Raw genomic sequence first — 22,783 nt, 5'->3', positions numbered from 1 at the left:
AAAGTTATACCCCTTCAAGATCCTTACGTTCCTCCTTTTCCAATTCTCTTGTTACCCCCTAAATTTCCAAAACCTGGGGTGAAAGATCATTTGCTTACTCATCCTCTAAGCTATGGAATAGCCTCCCTCAAAACATCAAACAATGCTTGACTTCTGAAACTTTTAAATATTACCTCAAAACATTTCTGTTCAATTCTTCTTAATTTCTTTTATAATTTCCTAAAAAGCGCCTTGAGCACTCTACAGAGTGGATTTGGCGCGATATAAGTCTAATTATTATTCTTATTATTGTGCTTCTTGAAGATGGCCTGGCGGCACAGTCTTTTCCAGGTGAGGTAGTCTATGCTCAGGGAGCCAGACAGGATGGCAGGCAAGTTGTATTTGGCGATTAGCTGCTTTAATTCCAGTAGGAGATGAAAGGGACATCGGCAGCGAGAGCATTTAGAAGTATCCTGTGCTCAAACCTATCGCTTGGTAGAGTAACCAGTTGCCCGAGAGTCATCGAGGTGTTAGGGTCGATCTGCATAGAGAGAGGGATATTCTTTTCAACTCGGACAGTTAATGTTCAAGTTTATCAATAAACAATTACCGTTACCTTTTAATAATATGTTTGTAAAAAATGATACAATTCATAAGCACTTCACTCGCCAGGCGAGTTCCTTTCATTTACCTCTGAATAGAACATCGTTTGCACAGAAGACATTTGTTTTTACTGGTCCAAAATTATGGAATTCTTTTTCAAAGGATATTATACAATGTAATTCAATACACAATTTCAAAGGAAAACTTAAAAAATATCTTCTGAATTCATATTAGATTATCGTTTTTTCCCAAAGTAATGTAATTCAGAACTTAATATGTAAATGTGTTTATTAATTTCTCTTTGTATATATGTTTAATCGTTTTATGATTTCTGTATACAGTGTATACTGAATCATTTATTTTTATTATTATTTATTTATTTTTATTTTTATTTGTTTATTTTTTATTCATTTTATATATATACATATATATATATATTGTTTATTTCTTTATTTTATCTTATTTTTTATTCATAAAATTTACTTATAAAAGGGGGCCTTCACCCTACAAGCTCTGCTTTTTAGTTGGTCTCCTTCCCTTTCGATTTCATGGTATTATTGTATTATAAAAAAATGATTTAAATGTTATATTTTGTAAATATGTATATTGAACTATCATTGTAAATGTAAAGAGATTGAAAGAGAAAATAAATGAATTGAATTGAAGGAGAAAGACTGCCTCGTTTGCTGTGCTGAGCCCTAGGAAATTTTTGAAGAGAAGGGCCTGCGCTGAGTCTAGCTTATCCCTGGACCTCTTGGTAACTTTAATGGCAGCAATGCCATATAGCATCCTAGGAATGCAGTTGGTCCATAACTTGGCAATGGTTGGAGGCCAGAAGTTGTTTCTTGAAGCCGAACCACCTAGCAGAGCAAATATGGAGTTATATCCTTTGGCAATGATGTTCGGCGCAGGATCTTGAGAAGTTGAAGACTTGGTGACACCAAGATGGGGATGCTGACTGACTTCTTGAACTTCCTCTTCATTCAGGTACCAAGTGTGCTTGAGGTGGTCTTACCCATTAAAGACGAGGATTGCACTTTTTGATGGGTTGATCTTGTACTTCCATGTGGTTGCCTAGGTATGGGTGAGATTCAGCATGCATTGAAGTTCTTTGGCTGAGGAAGCTATGAGGGCCACATTATCAGCTAGAACAATTACCTCAGCATACAGGTTTTGGCAGTGACATCCAAGATCTTCGTCTCTTAGCAACTTTATCAAGCCATCAATAAAGATGTTGTAAAGAAGAGGGGAGAGGATTCCTCCTTGGCTCACACCCTTCTGAAGAGGAAAGGAGCAGCTGGCATCCCCTTTCCATAGTACTCTGCTGGGTGCACCATTGTACATTTCCACCAATGTAGACTGAGCTTCGAGTGGTATAGGAGTGTCAGCTAGCTTTTGAAAGAGGCCAGGGTGCCAGACACAATAAGCTTTAGCAGCATCCAAGAGGTCAAGATATGTTGGCTTCTTCCGAGATGTATTCAGCTCAATAAGCATCTCAAGGGTCATTGAAGCAGAATACAGGACGTTGAGGCTTGGAATCCAAACTGAAGTTCGTCAGGTTTGTTGACTTCAACCAAAGAGTCCTCAATCTTAGGTTTTAGGGCAATTTCTAAGAGTTTTGACAGAGTTAGGGTCAGGGAGATGCCTCTGTAGCTAGAGGGTTCGCTGACCGGTTTGCTCCCTCCTTTGTGCAGTGGGATAATCACTGCTTCCTTCAATGACGCTGGAAGATGTGCCAGTTTGATGGAGGAGAAGGAGGAGAAGGAGAAGAAGGCGACGGAAAATTGGACCTGAATGAAGCAGATGCTCAGAAGTTATGTTGTCGAGGCCTGGGGCTTTGTGAAGCTTGAGTTTCCTAATGGCTGTTTCAAGATCATGCGAGGTGAGAGTAAGCAAGACTTCTTCTGCACCTTGTGATTGAATGGAGGGCAGGTTAGGGGAGTGCTCAGTCATGTGTTTGGCTCCTTCATAGTTGGTTGCAGTAGGATCTGAAGAGAGATCTTGGAAATAAGATTTCCAGCCCTTGATAACATCCTTGCCCTGGAACAGGGTCTCCTTGTATACCATGAATGGGAGGTCCACTGTTAAGGGTTTGCCTGCTTTGTTTGACTTTACCAGGCTGTAGAACAGGGAGCTGTTCATGTCATTTGCCGACTCTATCGTTCCTTGCACTTTGAGTCTGTTGGAGGCTTCAGATTGTCTTAGGGCTCTCCTGGAGTCCTTTTAATTGGCTTCCAAGTAGGATGCCCATCTACTGGTTTACCTGCCTGTTTCCACTTCTTCCAGTAGGCTAAGGAATGGGAGTAGGCAGATTTGACGTCATGAGTCCACACTGGTTTGCCTTGTTTCTTGTCTTTATGGGCTTTGTGAGGAAGTCTCAAGGAGAGCTCTAGCATCTGATCTTGAAGACGACCAAAGAGCAGATCCACAGTGGCATGGTCCAGAGATAGTGAGTGTAGGTTTCGGAAGATGGTGGCTGCTTCTAATTCCAGTGGGTTGGTGTAAAGTGAAGCAATTTTATTGCGGTCACTGAGCCACAAGATGGAGTATCTCTGGATTGGTGTGAGATGGTTAGCGGTTGCCTCAGGCAAGCGCTTTAGTCCAGCTGGAGACTTGGAAGTAGGGAGTTCTGCTGTGATGAGAACAGGACGATGATCGGAGGAGTTGATGGGATGTTCTGCAATGTTCTGCACCATTATTACCCCTACAGCAAGAATGTGATATTCCAGTCGTCCTTTTCAACCAATTGGCTCCTCCAAGTCAACCACACCCACAGAACAGATACAGTTGCCGATTTGAGAATCTCAAGTTATTTAGGGAGTTGTATGCATGGGGACGGCTGCCGTGTGGAGCCATGAAGCCCTATTCACACTGCGTGCTCCCTTTGTGCGCCTGTGCTATTCGGGGAGTGAACTTCGATATATCCACCAATATGGCTGGTTTGTCTTGGTCTTCATAACCAGGCAAGAAATGGGATGGGTTTGGCGACTAGGGTGATGGGGGGGGGGGGTAAACACTGCTGCATGCTCTTCGAACCCCCAAAGTAATCAAGTAGAAATCAAAATGAATGTATCAATACAAGAAAACTAAGTCCAACAATAAGGCTGCCAAAAACACAGAAAACTCTCAGTGACGCCTCATTGAGACACACACTATGCGCATATTTTTTTTTTTTTGGGGGGGGGGGTTGGGGCACGGGACCCGGGTAGTCGAAAAGGAGGAAATACATGAAAATAAAAGGGAGAGGAAAAAAACGTAGGAAGAGATCGGAAAAATGGGGAAAAGTTTATGAGAAAAGGAAGAGGGAATAAAGGGGGGAGAAGGAAAATGAAGGGGGAAAAGAGGGGGAGATGAAATAATAATAATAAAAGAGCGTGCATGGGCGCGCCCGCAATTTGAAGTTTGACCTAGCGAGGAGCAGAAAATAATGATGCTCGACCTTTGGGGTGCCAATTTGATGTTTGACCGGGAGCGCATTCATGTGTCACATGGGGGGAGGGGTGGGCAAAGTGAACTTAAACTTAGGGGGCATCAACTTGACCCGTTATGAGGGGGCAACAAACTGACCTTAAGCTCGAGGGAGGGGGTGCTTTAGCGTGGATCCGGGGGGCACACCCGGCTCATGCCTCCCCCCTTTTGAGAGCCACAAAAAAGTGGTCGAAAGTATACCGTATATGTGCGAGTGCTAACCATTTTTTTAATTTTTGCTTGTCAAAGTTTTCTAGACAAAAGTGCCCCCTGGAAATTCCCGGATCCGCACCTCGCTGGCATTTAATAACACACATGTAGGCCCTATATATATTTTTTTTTATTTAGAAGTGAATGAACGACTAAAAATTGGTCGTATAGCTTCTCATTGGCGGCGGAAGCCAACAAATTCAGGGGGGTCTACCTGGAATTTATTGTTGGACACAGGAAAAAAATTTGACAAGCAAAAAAAAAGGTGAACAAACGAAATTTTAGGGGTACCATAACGATTTTAAACAATTTTAGGGCGGTCCACCTGAATTTAGGGGGGATGCAGGAAACAAAATTGACAAGCAAAAAAAAAAAAAAAAAAAAAAAAAACACCTCAAATTTAGGGGGACAGGACCCTCGCCCCCCCCCCCCCGCTTCCGTCGCCTATGTAGCTTCTTATTGTATTGCACTAAGCTTTCTCCTTTCTTGCAGTGTCTGGGTGTCTGACATGGGTCTGCGGTAACCCCCATGCCTTAGGTAATGCGAAAATCACGGTCCATGTTTACAATAAAAAATAAAAAAAACCCAAATGTTTAAAAACTAACGTTAGAGTAGACCCTACTCCAAAAAAGAGACGTGGTACAGTACGGTACCGTTTCAACTGTCCAGCTGCACGTGCGCAAAAAGGTACCGGTACATCGCATCGTGTATGTACAGAGGGTACCGTCCGTAACGTACGAGGCTGAAATACCTCTTATCTAGATCTACCTAGACCAACATTTTTAATTTTAGACCGAATTATAGAAATAATTGTGATGAAATTACATTAAAAATCACACCAATATATCTATTGAAACATTTCACCAAAGCAGATATTTATAGAATATATTTACTACATTCGAACCTTCTGACGAATACGGAACCGAACGGCGGCTCTCCATCTGCAAAAAATTAAACCAGTCATTTGGATCTGGCGGGCCCGATCGACTAGCCGTTTTGTACTGGCCGTACTAATCAGCTAGCCGGTTTGGACCGCCGGTACCCGGGCCAAATCGCCTATGACACAGGCGCTAGCGGGGGCGTACCTCGCTCGGTTGGTGTTACGGTGGATTTGGTCCTGGCAGATACGTTACTCTGCCGGCGGATCGTGTTCAAACTCCGACGCGTCGGAGTTTGAGTACCAATTTCTCTTCGGCAGATCTTGCTGTCGTTTAATTCTCGCCCCGTCTTTAAGTGGTTTTCGTTTGGGTCGCGTTTATGTTTTGTTACATGTTTTATCTTTTCTTTCGGGCCGGATGAGCTAAAAACCAGCTTTCAGACCGTATACTCTTTGTAAAAGAAAATCATGGATGGAAAAATTGAAGGCAGAAGATTAAGAGGTCGAAAAGGGAAAGTTGGCTTGGAAGTACTGAGGAGATGATCGACGTCCGGGCAGAAAGATGAATTAATGTTGTGAGATATATTGCACTGGACAGGGAAAGATGGCCGGACACCATGTTGACATATCCAACCTCTTTTTAGAGAAGGACTCAGAGGGGGCTCAGAGGAGGAGGGGTCCCGGGGGGTCGCTCTCCACACGGCCTGCTACGCACCCGCGTCCAGAACTAACTAAAGCATCGTAATAAAGGGGCCCGTTTCCAGCCCTCGGGCGTCGTCGACGTCTTTAGGAAAAAGGGTATAGCTTTTTCAGCACCGTTCGCTGCATGACAATCGCCACTTTGGGGGAGCGTTTCATCAACATTTTTGTCTGACAAGTTGTCAGATCTGACATCTTTCCTTGATTCTGATTGGCTAAGAGGCACTGTTACTATAGACTTGTCGGATAAAACGTCCGACAAGTCCTTTCATGAAACGCTCCCCGGGTAGCCTTTTCTCACATGTCACGCCATTTATAGGGTTACTAATTTGGTAATGTAGATTACGCCATTTATAGGGGTGCACATTTTTGTGGATCTAATATTAACATCTCCAAAAATGAACGTTTGATAATTAGGAGAATTAATTATTTATGAATTGTTAAGAGAACCCCTTCGGGTTCAATGTACAATAAAGGAATGTAGATGAGGACACTTGGGTGGGGTATCAAATTAGATGATTTTACTGTTTACACCACTCAGGGTATCAAATTATGACTGTATTTGTTTCATCCGTAAATCTTTTTCATCACAAAATTCATACTTTTAATTCCATAAAGGCATATCATCACAACTCATAAAGAGTTTTAGATAACTTGCGAACAATTTTAAAATATCTAAGTGTAGCTATAGCCTAAATGTTACTTTGTCAATAGAGCTATTTTTCTTACCTTTTCCCTCGTGATTATCTCTCTCTCGCCCTTTCTCTCTGCTCTTTCTCTAAGTCCCTCTCCGTCTCTCTTAAACTCTCTCTATAAGAACGCTTCTCGGAGTATACGTATAAAAACAAAAGATATACACTACATGACTACAGGTTTGTGTAAATACATTTTATCCCGTGATTTATTGATTGCATCATTATTCAAATTAAGCACTTCATGCTTTGAGATACAAATATAAAACTTATAATTTCCGGTTATTGAAGGAAAATGACACAGCAATAGGAAGTGCATCTCTTTGACATGTTTGAGAGGGGTACTATCATGGTGAATCAGGCGACGTGACGTTTGAATTCCCTGATTCTGCATCAGTTCGCATCAAGTGGAATACATACTCTCACCCCTCCGTTCCCTATAGGAATTGAACCTGCACCCACGTCATATTTCATGCAAAAGTGAAAATACATTTTTGTTTCATTGGGACGCCATAGCAAACCATGTTCATAAAACTCAGAAAATCAGGACTCAGAAAAAAATAAATTACACAAGCTCTGAACTTAGACGAAGTTGTCATTAATATAATTATTAATGAGCAAAACAGCATTCGAACATGATGATGAGGAGGAGGAAGGTGAGGATGATGACGATGATGAGGAGGATTAGGATGATGATGATGATGATCAGGGGCGGATCCAGAATTTTCCATAAGGGGGGCAAATATTTCGGAGGAAAATTTTGACAAGAAAAAAAAAGGTTTTCGTACCCGAAAAAAATTTTGACAAGCCAAAAAAAAAAGGTCTTAAATTTCAAAAGAGGGGGCACACCTCTGATTTAATGGCATTTTTACATTACAAATTTTAATTTTGCTTCCCCCTGGATCCGCCAGTGATGATGATGATAATGATGGTGGTGGTGGTGATGAGGAGGAGGAGGAGGAAAACAAAATAGACATGAAAGGTCTACGTATGGCTTCTGACACGCAATTTTTACGTTCATTTCGTCGCTGATAAGCCCTAAATTACAAAAGTATTTTACATCTCTTAATGAAAGAAGAAAACGTTTCGCCGAAATAACCATTTAAGGCGTATCAGGTTTTCAGCTTCATGCACCCTGTCATTTCACTGGGTTTTTTTCTTTAAAAATTGGGATAATATTTTCCCCAATCTTTGACACAATGCTATACCAATGAAGACGCGCAGCACAACGGCAAGTTTGCGTTGAATAAAAAAAACCCATAAATAATGCAAGCTTTAGTATTCGAAGGCAAGAAAGAATCAGAAATGCTAGAGAAAATGCCCATTCCAGTGTTATCAACCTATAATGATACATGCCGCTTAAATTTTTTTAATAACATATTTAATCATAATATAGATAGGCCTATAACATAATTTTTTTTAACAGTGACCTTCAGAGCATTATTTTTATCTGACAAAATAATAACATATTGATTGTAGGCATCAGCGGAAAGACAAGACGACCGTAATAGCCTTTCACAACAAAAGAAAATTGGCGGAACGTGGTATTAATAAAACAAGAGAGGGTAAACAATGTGAAGTAATAAAAAAAGTTATGAAACTGTCGAGAAAATAATATCATACAATTTCGGCGCAAGTCAAAGTTTCGACGATTTTATATTTTTCGTTGAGTGTGACCACACTAATCATGGAACTAAAACCAACTGCAGCATGTAAAAATATATGGCAAACTAAAGTCATTCGTTTTTCTTTGCTAAACACCGGGCCTGAAATTCGGGGCTGAACAATGCTTCCATGATTTTGGAAAGCAATGTAAAACTTCAATGATGAATGTTTGGTTCATCACAGAAGTTAAGTCGAGCACAGAGTTCATTAATAATTATAGGTCCTCTATGCAGATGAATGCGCGCATTGTTTGTTTTATACACCCCCCTCCCCATGTTACTGAGTTGCCCCGAATGCTATTTTTGATCTATATTCTAGATAATTCCAGACCTCGCACTATCCTGCACTCTGACGTCAGAGTGCAGGATTGTACATACTCTACATTTGGTATGACGTCAGAGTGCAGGATAGTGCATTTTGGATGCAATATAGTGCAATTCGCTGAATATCATGTGATCCGATTTGGACCAATCAGATTACAGAACATTCTTGGGAGTTGTATAAATACATAATATCTCTTTATATTGGATCAATAAGTTTAATGTAACAAAATATTATTTGATCAATAATTATTTTCATGGCTTCCTTACTTGTTGTATAAGTTTCTTGAAAATTAAAGGCCTTGTTGAACGATTCTTTTGCTCACATTAATTAAAGGGGATAATCGTGGCTTGTTCCGTCATACCCCTATCAAATATTTATATTTTTCAACTTTCAGTCCTTTCTTCTACTTTTTAATCCAAACCAAAATTCATGTAAAACCCCTTGAATATTACCTCCAATGAAAAAAAAAATCAAAACTTTATCGACATCCGATTAAGATCAGCTAAACCTCTGCAAATTTGCACGGCAAATATCAATATTTTAGAAGTTTCTGCAATTTTAGAAAGTACGAATATCGTTGAAACTTCTGGGGAGAAAGTAAACTTATACAGAAGCATTCGATGATTGAGAGATATGTTATACTGCCATGTACGCGGTATTTGCCCGATTTTTCAATATTCTTTTCTCGTAATGACAACATCACATCCACTAGCGTACCTACGGGGGGGCAGAGGGGGCAGTCTGCCCCCCTGACGAGCCACAACCCATGCAAAGGACGTATCCCTGCCCCCTGACGAGCTTGAAGACCCTTTTTTTTTTGCTTGTCAATTTTTTTTCTTGTACGAAATCCTTCATTTGTGATTGAAGACCTTTTTTTTTTTTTTTTTTTTTTTTTTTTTTGCTTGTCAATTTTTTTGCGGACGGTTTTGCCCCCCCCCCTGTGAAAAATCCCAGGTACGCCACTGATTACATCACTATAAATATAGAAAAAAAATCTGCATGTGGTATCTAGAATTAAGATTTGAGCAGAAACTGAATGAAAAGCGAAATGTTTAAATGTACATGTAGATGACATATTGCAGTTAATTCAACTTGGTTATCGACATTAAAAAGAAAATAATCTTGTTTCGATTTATTGCGCAATTGTTTAGGGGGTCTTATTTGTTCGCTTTGTAATAAAAAGAAGGAAAAATTCATGCCAAAACATCTAGAGCATCATTCACATCGTCAGGACGGAAAAGAATATAACTGAATTACAATAGGAAAAAGAAAGCAATGACTTATCAAACAAAAATTGGAATATGAGTTTTTTTTTCTACTGCATGAATCATATTTAATGCATTAATAGTAACCATGCTTAATGGTTAGTCATATTTGCCATCTACGATATGATTTCATTTATTTCTAGATCATTTCATCATTGTTTCCTCCTTGCTTTTTGTCATTTTGAAGATATAGATTCGAAAGCATGATCCTAATTATACATAAGAGAAAAGTTTGATGGCATGATTGTCAGCGTCAACTACTGCCACATGTTCGTCATTCAAAATGGCCATGCCTTGGGGATTCCGAAGGCCATCAAAACTGTCGTCAACTCGATTCCGAAACCGTCCACGATAGTCAAATAGCTGGACGCTATTACTCGATGTATCAGCAACAAGGATGTTACCAGACCCATCAACAGCAATACCAGATGGATTCTGCAGCTGACCACCATGTTTACCAATCGAGTTAAACTTGTTTCGGTAGCTGCCGTCATTGTCGAAGATGTAAATAAGATGTGATTGGCTGTCGGAAACGAGAAGGATATCAGATCGTGTAACCGCAATGTGAGTAGGACTGCGAAAGACGCACTCGTCGACTTCCGTGCTTGTGTCTATTTTCTTCCGCGATGACGAAAGTCCGGAGAAGCTACGAATCTCTTGTCCAGAACGATTGTAAGTCCGTACCACTCTGGCGTAGACGTCAACGACGTGCAGCGACCCGTCTTTCGTCACCGCAACACCACCGGGCATCCCCAACTCGTTGCCGCCAAATCGTATTAGAATTTCTCCCCCGAGAGAACAGACAAGTATCTGTTTGTTACTAACGTCGGACACTAGGAGACATTCCTTCCCATCCGCGCTCAGTCGTCGTGTCATCGTCAGATGCGTCGGCGTAAACTTCTTCGCCAACTGCGGAAAAGTAAATTTTCGGACAAACACACCATCGTTGTCGAAGACCTGTATTCTATTTTTGCAGTCGGTGACGAAAAACTCACCAGTTTCTGCGCTAGTGGCTATACCAAGTGGTTTATATAATTGACCATCCTGGCTCCCTTTCTCTCCAAACTCTCGAATGAGTCCGATGGTGGTTGGGCCCCAGGACGGCGTCGACTCGACACGACCGTCCAAGAAGTTTATCAAGGACGTCGTGGCATGGCTATCAGGAAAGCCCAGGATACCATTTGGGGGCACAGTTTGTGAAACTCGACACATGGGACAGGTGACAGTCTTGGCATTGGTACCGTTCTGTTTGGACTTGGACTCGTACCACTTGTGAAGACATCGAGTGCAGAAGACATGTTGGCAAGGTAGCATCTTAGGACGAGAGTAACAGTTCAGACAGAGAGAACAAGTGAGGAACTCATGACGGAGGTCTTTAGCAAGTGAAGCAGCCGTTTCTGCCATGGTGATCTGTTCAAGTCAAGAAAAAAAATGAAGAAAAAGAAATACATGTCAATACAAATGGAACGCCTCTGGCAGTCTCGCCTGCATTACGCGATTTAATATAGCAGCAGTGCTGACTTCGAAAACGACTATTGAATAATTATTCACAAAAAACACCATTCATTTACCTTAAATGAAACCTTGATCATGTGACCTTAGACTCGTCCAAAACAATAAGTGATACTTGTTTACCCTTATTTCTAAGTTTTAACCTTGATTAAGATTTCATGTTAACGACGCCGCTGTCGCCGCCGCCGCCGCCGTCGTCGAAAAAGCGGCGCCTAGATAATTATAGTCTCGCTCTGCAATGCAGGCGAGACAATAAAACTTTACGGAAGAAGTGTTTAGTTTGAACTTTTTAAATCGTCCTATATGATTTTCAGTTAACACAGAGGAGAGCTAGGTTATGACACGATATAGTTTTTTTTCTTCAAATTGTTAATATACTTGATGAAATCATAACTAGGGGTTTATCTTTTTGTAACATGTATCATATCATATTGACATACTTAGAGCAATTTGATACAATTTTGTGAATAATCGGGGGGGGGGTTCGTTCAAGAATAAACTTGCTATAGTTCATTAATATACAGTGCGTATAAAAAAAAAGGGGCAGTTTTGAAGTCTATAATTTTTTTTCTTCAAATTATGACATCTATATTTTGATGTTAATAGATACACTGAAATCTTATCTCTGAAATGCCATTCAAAAAAATAAAATTTGTTCATGCTTGAGCGAACACGGGACGTTTATGTCGGGGGTTCAAAAAGAGGCTTGCGCCGAAATGGCAGAAATGAGAAATTTGATGATCAGACTTTTTGCTAATCAGCAGACTTCCTCTTAACCTTTTCATTATCTTTGCCACGATTTTCAATCATTGCTGTCAAATTTCATTTACAAATTTATGTATTTACTTTAATTATTTTGTTTTTTCATTTAAACTTCTTTTATAAGTAAGAAAAGAAGACTTTTTGTCGACCCAAGCAAGAAGATTTGCATTATTAATTGGGAAAACTTGTAATTAGTCAAATCCTTTTATTATGTGAAACGAATTATGCTATGGTACCCTTAAAAACATGAATCCTATATTTTCAGGGGTTATTGATTCCTTGACCAAGTTTAGTTATGTGCTTGACAGGACAAACAGGAAAGGATTCATGTCATTCAATGGCAATGGTGTATTGGTTCAATTTCGAAGGAGCTAGATATGGCAGATCGGATAAAATGTATCAAAAAGTTGTGAGCGAGCGAAGCGAGCAAGCAAAAATTTCCACTTTTTATTAAGATATCAAATTTTGTGATAGATTTTCACATAATATTAAAAAAATAAATCATATTTCACTTTCTGTCTTTCCTTTCCACTTTTTTTATTGAAGGGGGGGGGGCACCCAGAGCCCCCGCCTATCTGCATGCCGCTGTTCAAAGGCACCATAACCTTTGTAGCACACAATGAGAGGATTTGAAAAAAAAAATACATGCTCTCCCATATTTCGGTTGAAATTTTTTTGTTTTTGCTTAAAGAAGGAATATTCAAAGCTAAAATAGAACATATTAAAAGGTAGCAGCAACAGAACAATTCAAGCAAATAAACAGATTTGAAAATGAATTTTGACCGCATAATTCGAAAAGTATGGCAAAGATAATGAAAAGGTAAAAGGTTAAGAGGAAGTCTGCTGATTAGCAAGAAGTCCGATCATCATGTTTATCATTTTATGCCATTTTGGCGCAAGCCTCCTTTTTAACCTCAGACAAAAACATTCCGTGTTCGCTCAAGCATGAACGAAACTAATTTTTTTAATGACACTTGAAAGATAAGACTTCAGAGCACCTATTAATACTAAAATATAGACATCATAATTTGAAACAAAATGTTTATAGACTTTTCAAATCTGTCCCGTTTTTTTTTATATATGCACTGTATATAGGTTTTAATACTTAGGGTTAGTTCCTTCACGCTCCAATGCTGCGATTTCATTTCGAAAAGTGCTCATAATCCATTAACTATGTTAATATTTCGACAACCATAGACTCTAAATCTCTTTACAAATATGCTTTTTGTATATATAATGTTTGCTCGCATAACACCTAAAAAATCTGTCATCCTTCAAAAGTTCTGCACGTTTCCCGTCACTCGAGCTGACAACACAGTATGGCTTTACGTTATTTTTTTTTCTTGACAGAGAAACATACTCCCAGTTAATACATTATTTACAGTTAAGTTCAGACTCTAATAATGGACCCAACACGATCATCACGTGCCTACACAGAACTTGAAATAATAATAAAACAGTTGAAGAATATGTTGTCACGATTCAGGTTGTTACCTTTGTTGTGGTTGTATAATGTCAGTCAGAAATCATTTGATATATGGCCCAGATTAACATGCACATTCATCAATTCAAATCCAAAATTCTGAAATCACAACTGCATGGTTCATTTTCTCAGATCGATTTCTTTAGTGACGAATATTGCACTATATTAATTCTTTTAGAAAATGCATGACAATGCAATTGATGATTATGTTTTCGGTGTTTTCAAATGGAATAAAGAGAAAATTAAGTTCATTCTTGTTTTCTTCAGGTAAACAAATTAGTCACTGCTCATTGCTTCTAGAACAGATCAATTTCTCTTTACAAATTCCAAGAACGAACTCAAAGAAAAGTCAACAATGCTTAAGTTTCATTGGTGAGTATTTTGAATAGTATCCCCAGCAAAATCCGTTCACGTCCTTGTGTGCGATTATTAAAAAACAAGCTAAACATGCACATTCATTTTCTAAAACATGTTATATTGTAAGAACTTGGAGAGTAGAATTATTCATTGTTATGTTATATTAACAGGGTTCCCACAGTCATGGAAAATCCTGTGGTCATGGAAAGTCAGGGAAAAGTCGCGGAATTCGGACGATTTGTGAAAATCATGGAAAAGTCATGGAATTACATTTAACTCTTGGCTATGGCAGCTTTCCAGTTTGTCGTGTCTTGCAACTCCCATATACTCTGTGATCATACTCTCATCTGCTATTATATTATTGGTGTTCATGATTTCCATTTTCCCCGGTTTTGTGACATCGCCAATTCTACATAACTCCCGGGACGTCAAGGGAAGTCATGGAAAGCAGCAATTTATACCCCTTTCATAAACCTATCCTCCAATTAGCCGCCTAATAGTAATGCGGATAATTCAATAAAAATTGCGTTCACAAACTCCGAAAATTATCCGCATTATTTTGAAAAAGGCGGATAATCGTCATGACAACTGGACACGCCCCCTCTGATGCGGTTGTGTTGGAAAAGGGTGACCTTGTGACCGCACCATGGCAATTATCCGCATTATTTGGAAATGCGTTCATAAACTCAAAATCTTGTCCCGATGCTGCTATTATGCGGATAATTGCAGCATCAAAATAATGCGGATAACTCTGGTCCTCCTCCGATTTTACGACCAAATTATGCTGCTATTAGCCGCATAATTGGGTTTATGAAAGGGGTATTAGTCATGGAAAAGTCATGGAAAGTCATGGAATTCTGTTTTCAAATTTCTGTGGGAACCCTGATTAATTGTAAAGCGCTTTGAACGCCATATGTTAAAATTAATGTGTGTGTGTGTGGGTGGGTATGTGTGTATAGGTATATTCATTCAAAGATGATAATGTTCAAGTTGAGGTAACAAGCCATGGATAAAAGCTCTGTTTGCATATTATTTTTTGTTTTGTTTTTTAATTGTTTTTGTACTTCTCATTTCAACGCACGTGTAACCAACACTAATTCTTATCTGATTATGAATTTCCGGTTGGCAGCAGAAATCAATCATTATTTTGAAAATTCACACGCAAATTATATCACGGTACATCGAGTCGATATAATAATCATGAATTGGCTGATTTCATCCATAATCTATCATTCCAATAAAGATTGAATTTATTCCCATAATACATTGTCAGAGTAGCTTTGGATACGAGTAATGCTGAAAAAAATATTATGGGCGTTTTCAGATTTACAACTTTAAACCAGGGTTGAACACTGAACATCGGGAAATCGGAGGGGGAAGGGGAACACATGCTGGTCGGGTATTTACAATATAACCCCTTTTAAGAATATTTGTCGTCGCAGCATTTGATTGGTCCGATTCATTTAAAACTTGTGACATTTCTGAATGCTCCCCCCCCCCCCCAGCGGCGTAACAGGGGTCGGTGGCCAGGGGGGCAATATCAAAGCCATTTAAACCTCGCAGATTGCCGCTATTTTTAATCAAATCGCAGGTATATACAGAATATAGCTTTTACACGAAACATTTTATTCAACCCAGTTGCGTAATGAACCAAATATTTTGAGGGGAGCAAAACATAGCAACGTGGGAAAATTTGTAAAAAGTCGCCAGCGAGCAAAGCGAGCTGAAAAAAAAGCCTTTTGAAATTAAATTCTAATTATGTGGTAGATTTTTCTATTCAGCAAATGACACATTATTTTTTTTCTATTCATTTCATTATACGTTGTGTCCTATAATTTCTTTTATTTCCTTTTGGGTGTGGAACCAAGACCCCCCTCCCCCGCGCGCCTGTACGCCAGTGATTAAAGGTAAAGCTTAATGTAGGAAGGGTCCCTATACAGGGGGGCGTTATAGAGCCATTTGAAGGTTATAGATGAAGAGCCCCTACTGCGTGGGGTCTGGGGCAAAGCCCCGGTAGCTAATTTGCATAAAATTTAGCAAGCTTATAGCACAATGTTGTATGCATTCCATCTTTCTTCCCGCTCTTTATTTTCAATCCTCGGCAGCCCGGTCGTGTTATTAAGTTTTTTTTTCTTGTCCCTTTTCTTTGTTTTCCAATTTAGCTTTTGACTAATTCCAATCTGCCTTCATTTCCCGCTATTGTTTGCCATTTTGTCATCTTTTAATATATTTCCCATCATGCTATTGCATTACATAGGCCTATTTCGGAATGTTTTCTTCTTTCTCAAATGTTTTTTTTTTTCGTTCCTTTCCCGCTTTCCTTCCTTTTCCATTAAAAAAAACACTTTTTTTTTCTTCGTTTTCTTTTGACCTTTCCCTTTCCTTTTCCGTTCCCTCCTTTCCTTTTCTTCTTTCCTTCCCCTTTCTTTCTCTCTCCCTTTTCCTTTTTCCCGGTTTTTTCCCGGTGAAATCCGCCAGGGGGCAGCTTGCCCCCCTGTCCCCCCGCCTGTTACGCCACTGCCCCCCCCCCCCCCATTCAACTTCTGCAACTCGAAGAGGCTATCTATACTTGAATAAGATTAATATTGTCAGTTCTATTTACAGCCTCATTATTTGGTCATTTATATGTCTGAATCATGTTTATTGATTCAATATTGCTTCAACACTTCCAAACTTCATCACCTTTATCAATAGTATAATTACTCAAGTCCACAGTACTAAAGATTTAGGGATTTATATTGATAGTGATATTTCTTAGAAATCCCACATGCAAAGTCCTCTCTAGAAACACTGGAATTTTAAATAAACTTGAATGAATGTTTCCAAACAAAACTTTATTATCTATATACTCAACCTTATTTTTTTTCTTACCTTTATCATGGCATTCTTGCCTGGGAGATTCTTATAAATCTTTGTTAGACATTCTTTTCCGATTACAAAGGCGTGCTATTATAAATATCAACCACGCGGTATTACTTGTGTCACACCGATCACTTTTTTTCATGAAAACAAAATACTCAAGGTTATTGACTTGTTTTTTATATATATAATATTGGAATATGTATCATGTAAAGACGAATTACAAAAAAAAATCACATATGTTTAAAATAAATCAGTCATATCACACATTTTTATCCTATACGCGTCAGAGTAATCAACATCATCTTCCTCTAACTCGAACAATTTTTACACAAAAAACAATATTCACAGGACCAAAATACTGGGATATACTCTCCCACCAGATATAACACTAAGGATGCACTTCCCTCTTTTCTTTTAGGCGCAAACTTAAGGAACTGCTTTTCTTCATTATTTTGATCTCCATAACTAGGTCACACCTCGTTGTTTTTTTGTTGTTTTTTGTTGTTGTTTTTGCCTTTTATTTGGTATTAAACTTTATTTCTGTTACAGTATACCAGCTGAGCAATATGCATATTGTGAGAGTAATAAATCAGATATATTTTACAATTCATGTATTGTAGGGCCAATACTGATGTACGTACTTGCATTGTTGTTATTGAAGGATGTTTGCATAATATTCAACGTATCTTAATAATTTTTAATGCCTTGACCCTTTCAATTTCATAATATTTTCAAATATTTTTCTTTCATTTGTTTTGTATTTAATTGAAAATTCAAATCTGTATATTTAAGGTCAAAAATTATTTATCCGTCTTCCACTATTAATTGCAACTTATCTCATCGGGCCTGCAGTTTTTTTACAAGCTAGGTTTCATGTAGGAACCAATCATATTTCTTTGGCTTTAATCAAGCTTATACCTTTTAACTCGACTGATTGTGTCGTACTATGTTATTGTATACTTCTCAGTTGTTTATAATTAAACAGTTTTGCATTATTATTGCTGCTTTTTTATGTGAATCCGATGTCAATGAGAAATATGAAAATAAATGAAATAAAATAAGACCATAGTTACGTAATCTGCTGTTATCATTTTCAAACCAATAAACAAAAACATTTCTTCTATAGCTTTCATTATTTTGTTTAGTGAGACATGCATCAAAACAAAAAGTCTTTAGAATGTCCCGTTTCCAGTCTTTAATATAAAAAAACAGCTTTCTCTTCTTTCTCGATTATTTTCTAGAACTTTTTAATGCATTCTTTCCATAATTTTTTTTTTCTACATCAAGCAGTGCTTAAATGTTCCTTTTCGGGTCAGTTTACAAAAATATGAATGAATTTTCACTCTATTTCAACGATTTTAGCTCGCATTGCGCGCTCGCATTAATTATTCGATGATACGCATTTTACAAAAACATGGAATCAATACATGGAGAGATTGAATAATTATAAGAATATAACTTTTCAGCAGCCACTAATTTAACGTGATGAATCATCTTGTGGAAAAAGTTGGGTTGAAACACGGGGTGCATGCATTTCCAATATATATAGTAATCAAGCTTTATGCGTTCTTTGTCCATTATTCAAGATTAAATGAAACACAGTGCGAGCAAAAAAAAAAACATATTCGGCATATTTGTATTGAAGCGCGGCATTCCACATCCATGACATCTGTTATAAAGAAACAATAGAATTCCCAACCACCTGGACAAAGAGAGTCAAATTTGAATAGTTTAAAAAGTATTGCGATAATACCTTTGAAATCGCTGAAATTCCAACTCAAAAGAAAAAATCTGCACGCTAATATATTTTATGAAAAAGCAATTTCAGACATTATCCTCAGCCCACTGGGGGTTTAAGTTAGTATTACTATGTATATCTATATTCAACGTTGTAAATCATATTGCATTGACATTGAAGATCAAGTCCACTCCAGAAAAATGTTGATTTGAATAAATAGAGAAAAATCAAACTAGCACAACACTGAAAATTTCATCAAAATCGGATGTAAAATAAGAAAGTTATGACATGTTAAAGTTTCGATTATATTTCACAAAACAGTGATATGCACAACTGAGTGACATGCAAATGAGATAGTCGATGATGTCCCTCACTCACTATTTCTTTTGTTTTTTATTATTTGAATAATACAATATTTCAATTTTTACAAATTTGACAATAAGGACCAACTTAACTTAACCATAAACTGTTAAAATTATGGTAATTCCACATGTTCAGGGAGAAATAAAACTTTGTTTCACTTGACAAGGAGGAGAAAATTAGAATCTCATTTGCATACAGACCAGGATGTGCATATAACTGTTTTGTGAAATTAAGCGAAACTTTAAAATGTCAAAACTTTCTTATTTTACATCCGATTTTGATGAAATGTTCAGTGTTATGCTTGTTGGAATTTTCTATTTTTATCCAAATAAATTTTTTGTTTGAGTGGACTTGTCCTTTAAGAATCGGAACTAATTTTACAGTAGGTGTGCAGAGAGGAAGTAATATTAGTGTCCCGAGAACCATTTGGAAGGGGCGCAAAAAGAAGAAAAAAATATATTGTTTTTTATTTGTACGCGCATTTTATCATGTTCATGGAAAATTGATTAAAAGTAGAGATTTCGTGTATATATTATTATGTAGACTTCATGTTTTTACTGCTCGGTCAATTCTTATGATCTTGCAGGATAATTTCCTCTCAGAATCTCAGAATTTGGCAGCCGTCCTTTAGAAGTATAAAGATTTTGAAAATGAATGCCATTGTTATTGTTTTGCTCACTGTCATATGGTATTTTGCTTATTGCTATACTTCAGAGGAAAAAAAGAAGACGAAGAAAAGGAAAAGAGGAAGGAGGAGGGGAAGAAAAAGAAGAAGAAGAAGAAGAAGAGAAAGAAGAAGAGGAGGACATAAAACAATCATAAAGATAACAAATAAAGTATCATTTTGGAATCTCTCTGTTAAGGGATGTGACATCAATCCATGGTCGCCATTCTTGTTTTGTTAACAAATATAACCTGTTTGCGAACAAATACCTCGACAATTATACCCATTATTGTAAGTTCATCAAGGTTGCTTTCACAGATTTCTCTTCTATTAAAAATGAATCTGCAAAAAAAACCTACCGAACTTTCGTAAAAGTCTGCAGTAAGCAGTTGCTGCGTTGTGTATGTTCGCATGTTTTCACATTTCTTTTTCATATAGCTTCTTTATTGTGGTGTTTTTTTTACGAAAACACAAGGTAAAGCAAGGAAGATTCTAAATAGTTTGACAGGTGCATGTCATAAATCCAAGGAGCTTCAAATACAAAAGAATAAGAAAAGAGAGAAAGAGGAAGAAGGTGGTGAAAGAGAGAGCATTATGATGGACACAACAACTCTGCCTAAAGCAAAATAATCTTCTTTAATTTCATCTCAACGTTTATTATAACATGTATAAGGAAATTGCAAACAGTCATGACAGTTGTTTGCGTTGAAATGTCCACAATAATGTATAATGTATGGACTCTCTTTGTTTGTCATATTTCATATACGTATTTTTGAAGAGTCATAAAATTTAATGGCATATAGGGCAGTTACGCATGGCATTTATGAACTTTAATATTCATGTTAAAAACGATCAAAACAATGAAATCATACATCATGTTTGTTTACAAAGGACTAATCGACTGTCGGGTCAAACAAAATTGCATTTAAAACAATTAGGTATTTTATTCAACCAACATACGTTATCATATACATTCCCATGACAAAATATCTACAAGAGTGTAATTTAAAGAGTTTGAATAATATTTCTTGAAAGTTGACATCTCCATCATTCTATGGCATGCTGCAATGGTAACATTCAATGACCAATACTAAAAACCATGGACTTCAATAAAATTGTCATAGCTGACTAACATTTCTGTCACTGAACATAATTATACTTTCACGAAACGATGTCTTGTTAATATCATACGAAAAACATTACGAACATTAATTTCTAAATACAATGTTATAGGCCTATATATTATGAAGGGTTTTATGAATAGTTCCGAGAATAGAAATCATTCATTTTTTCAGGAGATGGGAGAGCTTCCATCATCACATCGATTAAAGTATAGAAAACGAGTAATTGAAAGTAAGTCCCGACCAAACTAGAAATGTATCTCTATGGTGCCGACCGAGAAGACCTACGAACTATTACCCATTTTCATACCAAGTTTGGGGACGAGACCATTACACCTGCGGGTATATAGATTGCCGAGAAATAGCCATGAAAGGCCATTCATGTCATTATTACTTCATAATCTATGTATTTTATAATAAGAATCAGAGAGCTGGCTCAAAACAAGATACCTACCATGGCAGTGGCTTAATGAGCAACAACAAAAAAAAATTGAGAGTAGCAGAAATGCCGTTATGGAGTATTGTTTTTTTTAAACTACATAATTCTTATAAAAATCTTATTTTGTGACAGATGTTGATATAATATTCAGAAAAATATATCACATATCACCTCTTTTCCTTTCCTTTTCTTTCTTGGTCATGAATTTTAGGGGGTCCATGGCCCCGGGCCCTGTACAAAAGTCCCTGCCAGCAGAGTTATGAATGATGAATATGTCAAGTTATTGGTTCTAATATACTTACTTTATTTCAAGCCTGTCTTGGGTTAGTTCTGCAGATCATACGACGAATAAAATGTCTTCCTCATATAAAAGACAACATTCTGTCAGCTGGTTATTTCCATAACAATGAGAAACAAGGAAATAGTAGAGGCAGGTCATTACATTCTGGTCTTGAAACTATTATTTTTCGCAAGTGTCTTTAGCTTTCCGTTACCCTCATATCAAATCTTTAAATGAGTCGTGAAGTCACATTTAAAAAATACCAATCAAGTAATGTGTAGTGCATATACGTCTCCATGGCGGTGAACCACATTCATCCAAATCCCTGTTTGTATTATTCACTAATACGATATGTATCACTCATATTGCTAGAATCGTAGAATATATCAAATGACTAATTGGGGGCCATGCACACTACCATGGTATTCGCCATAACCCCCATAACAATTGAACGTGCGTGTCGTTTATGACGAGCCTTTCCATTGAATAATATTGTGAAACAGCAAACCACGGCTCAATAACCAAACGAAAAACTCTTTGATCAATACAATTCGACAAAAGAGAGTCAATGTTTGCTCCAACAAAAGTGCAAACAACATATCGCCCAGCCAGTCCGGGGCCTTGTTCCGTGTGCTTATATAGTCCGTGGCATGGATATGTGAGGTTCAGGGAACTGCAACTATCGGGAGCGGGGCTGCCTCAAGAAAACAAATATAATCATTAAATTGCTTTAGGATTCCACCAATTTTGTATTTTCCCAAATAGATATCCGTTTTTGCAGTTCGTTTTAATATTGTTTTGATTTTTTCGTCGTTTCTTTTTTTTACAGGTCTGTTTTGTTGTCGGACCCTCTACCTTATATACTATACTAAGAAGTTCAAAATGAAAAATTCAACTGGAATTATTATGTTTTATCAAAATGTAGTAGTTTCGTTCCGTGAGAAATTGTAAATCAAAGATGGGCGTTGGGCATGATTGAGTTCCCCAAAATATGCTATTATTGACTTTGGGTAATCATATATTTCCAGAATTGATTCAGTTCAATTCTTCTCATAGATACACACTGTGGGATTATCTATGTTGACAGCCATATTGTTGGCAATCATTCTCCTGCAAAATGATCGGGCGTTGTCATAACAACGTCATGATTTGTGGAGTACAACAAAGACATGCACTCAAACGTATACACTCATATCGGTATTATGATTGATACTGATCGAACGAGGTCGATCTACTTTTTATCATGAATTTTTTTCAGAGGCGGCGCAGGCGTATTTTGACCAATTTAAAAAGACAGCATATTTCTTCTCATTCTTACTCATTTTATCCCTGTTCTTCATTTCTTTATTACGCGAAAATTCCAGGTATAACAAATAACGGCACCATGATTTTTAAAGTAGGGGGCAAGTGGGGGGGCATT

General features: G+C 37.6%; 1 protein-coding gene across 3 annotated transcripts; it reads right to left on the bottom strand.

Moving 5' to 3' along the window:
- Window positions 1-6,709: 6,709 nt before the first annotated feature.
- Window positions 6,710-22,256, bottom strand: LOC129261024 (tripartite motif-containing protein 3-like). 3 transcript variants are annotated; one of them, XR_010296673.1, is made up of 4 exons: window positions 21,386-21,851; window positions 9,493-11,192; window positions 8,608-9,225; window positions 6,710-8,539 (listed from the first exon to the last, which is right to left on the bottom strand). XR_010296673.1 is itself a non-coding variant. In XM_064114341.1 (2 exons), exon 2 carries the CDS (start codon window positions 11,184-11,186, stop codon window positions 9,996-9,998), a length of 1,191 nt encoding a protein of 396 aa, XP_063970411.1. In that variant the 5' UTR covers window positions 11,187-11,192; window positions 21,386-22,256; the 3' UTR covers window positions 6,710-9,995. The 3 variants fall into 3 exon arrangements, 1 of the variants encoding a protein (XP_063970411.1); XR_010296672.1 differs by having other exon boundaries at window positions 6,710-9,225; window positions 21,386-21,856; XM_064114341.1 differs by having other exon boundaries at window positions 6,710-11,192; window positions 21,386-22,256.
- Window positions 22,257-22,783: the final 527 nt, after the last annotated feature.

This window comes from Lytechinus pictus, unplaced genomic scaffold (genome assembly GCF_037042905.1).
Source record: "Lytechinus pictus isolate F3 Inbred unplaced genomic scaffold, Lp3.0 scaffold_19, whole genome shotgun sequence".
NCBI lineage: Eukaryota > Metazoa > Echinodermata > Echinoidea > Temnopleuroida > Toxopneustidae > Lytechinus > Lytechinus pictus.
This window is presented reverse-complemented; position numbering and strand designations above follow the sequence as displayed.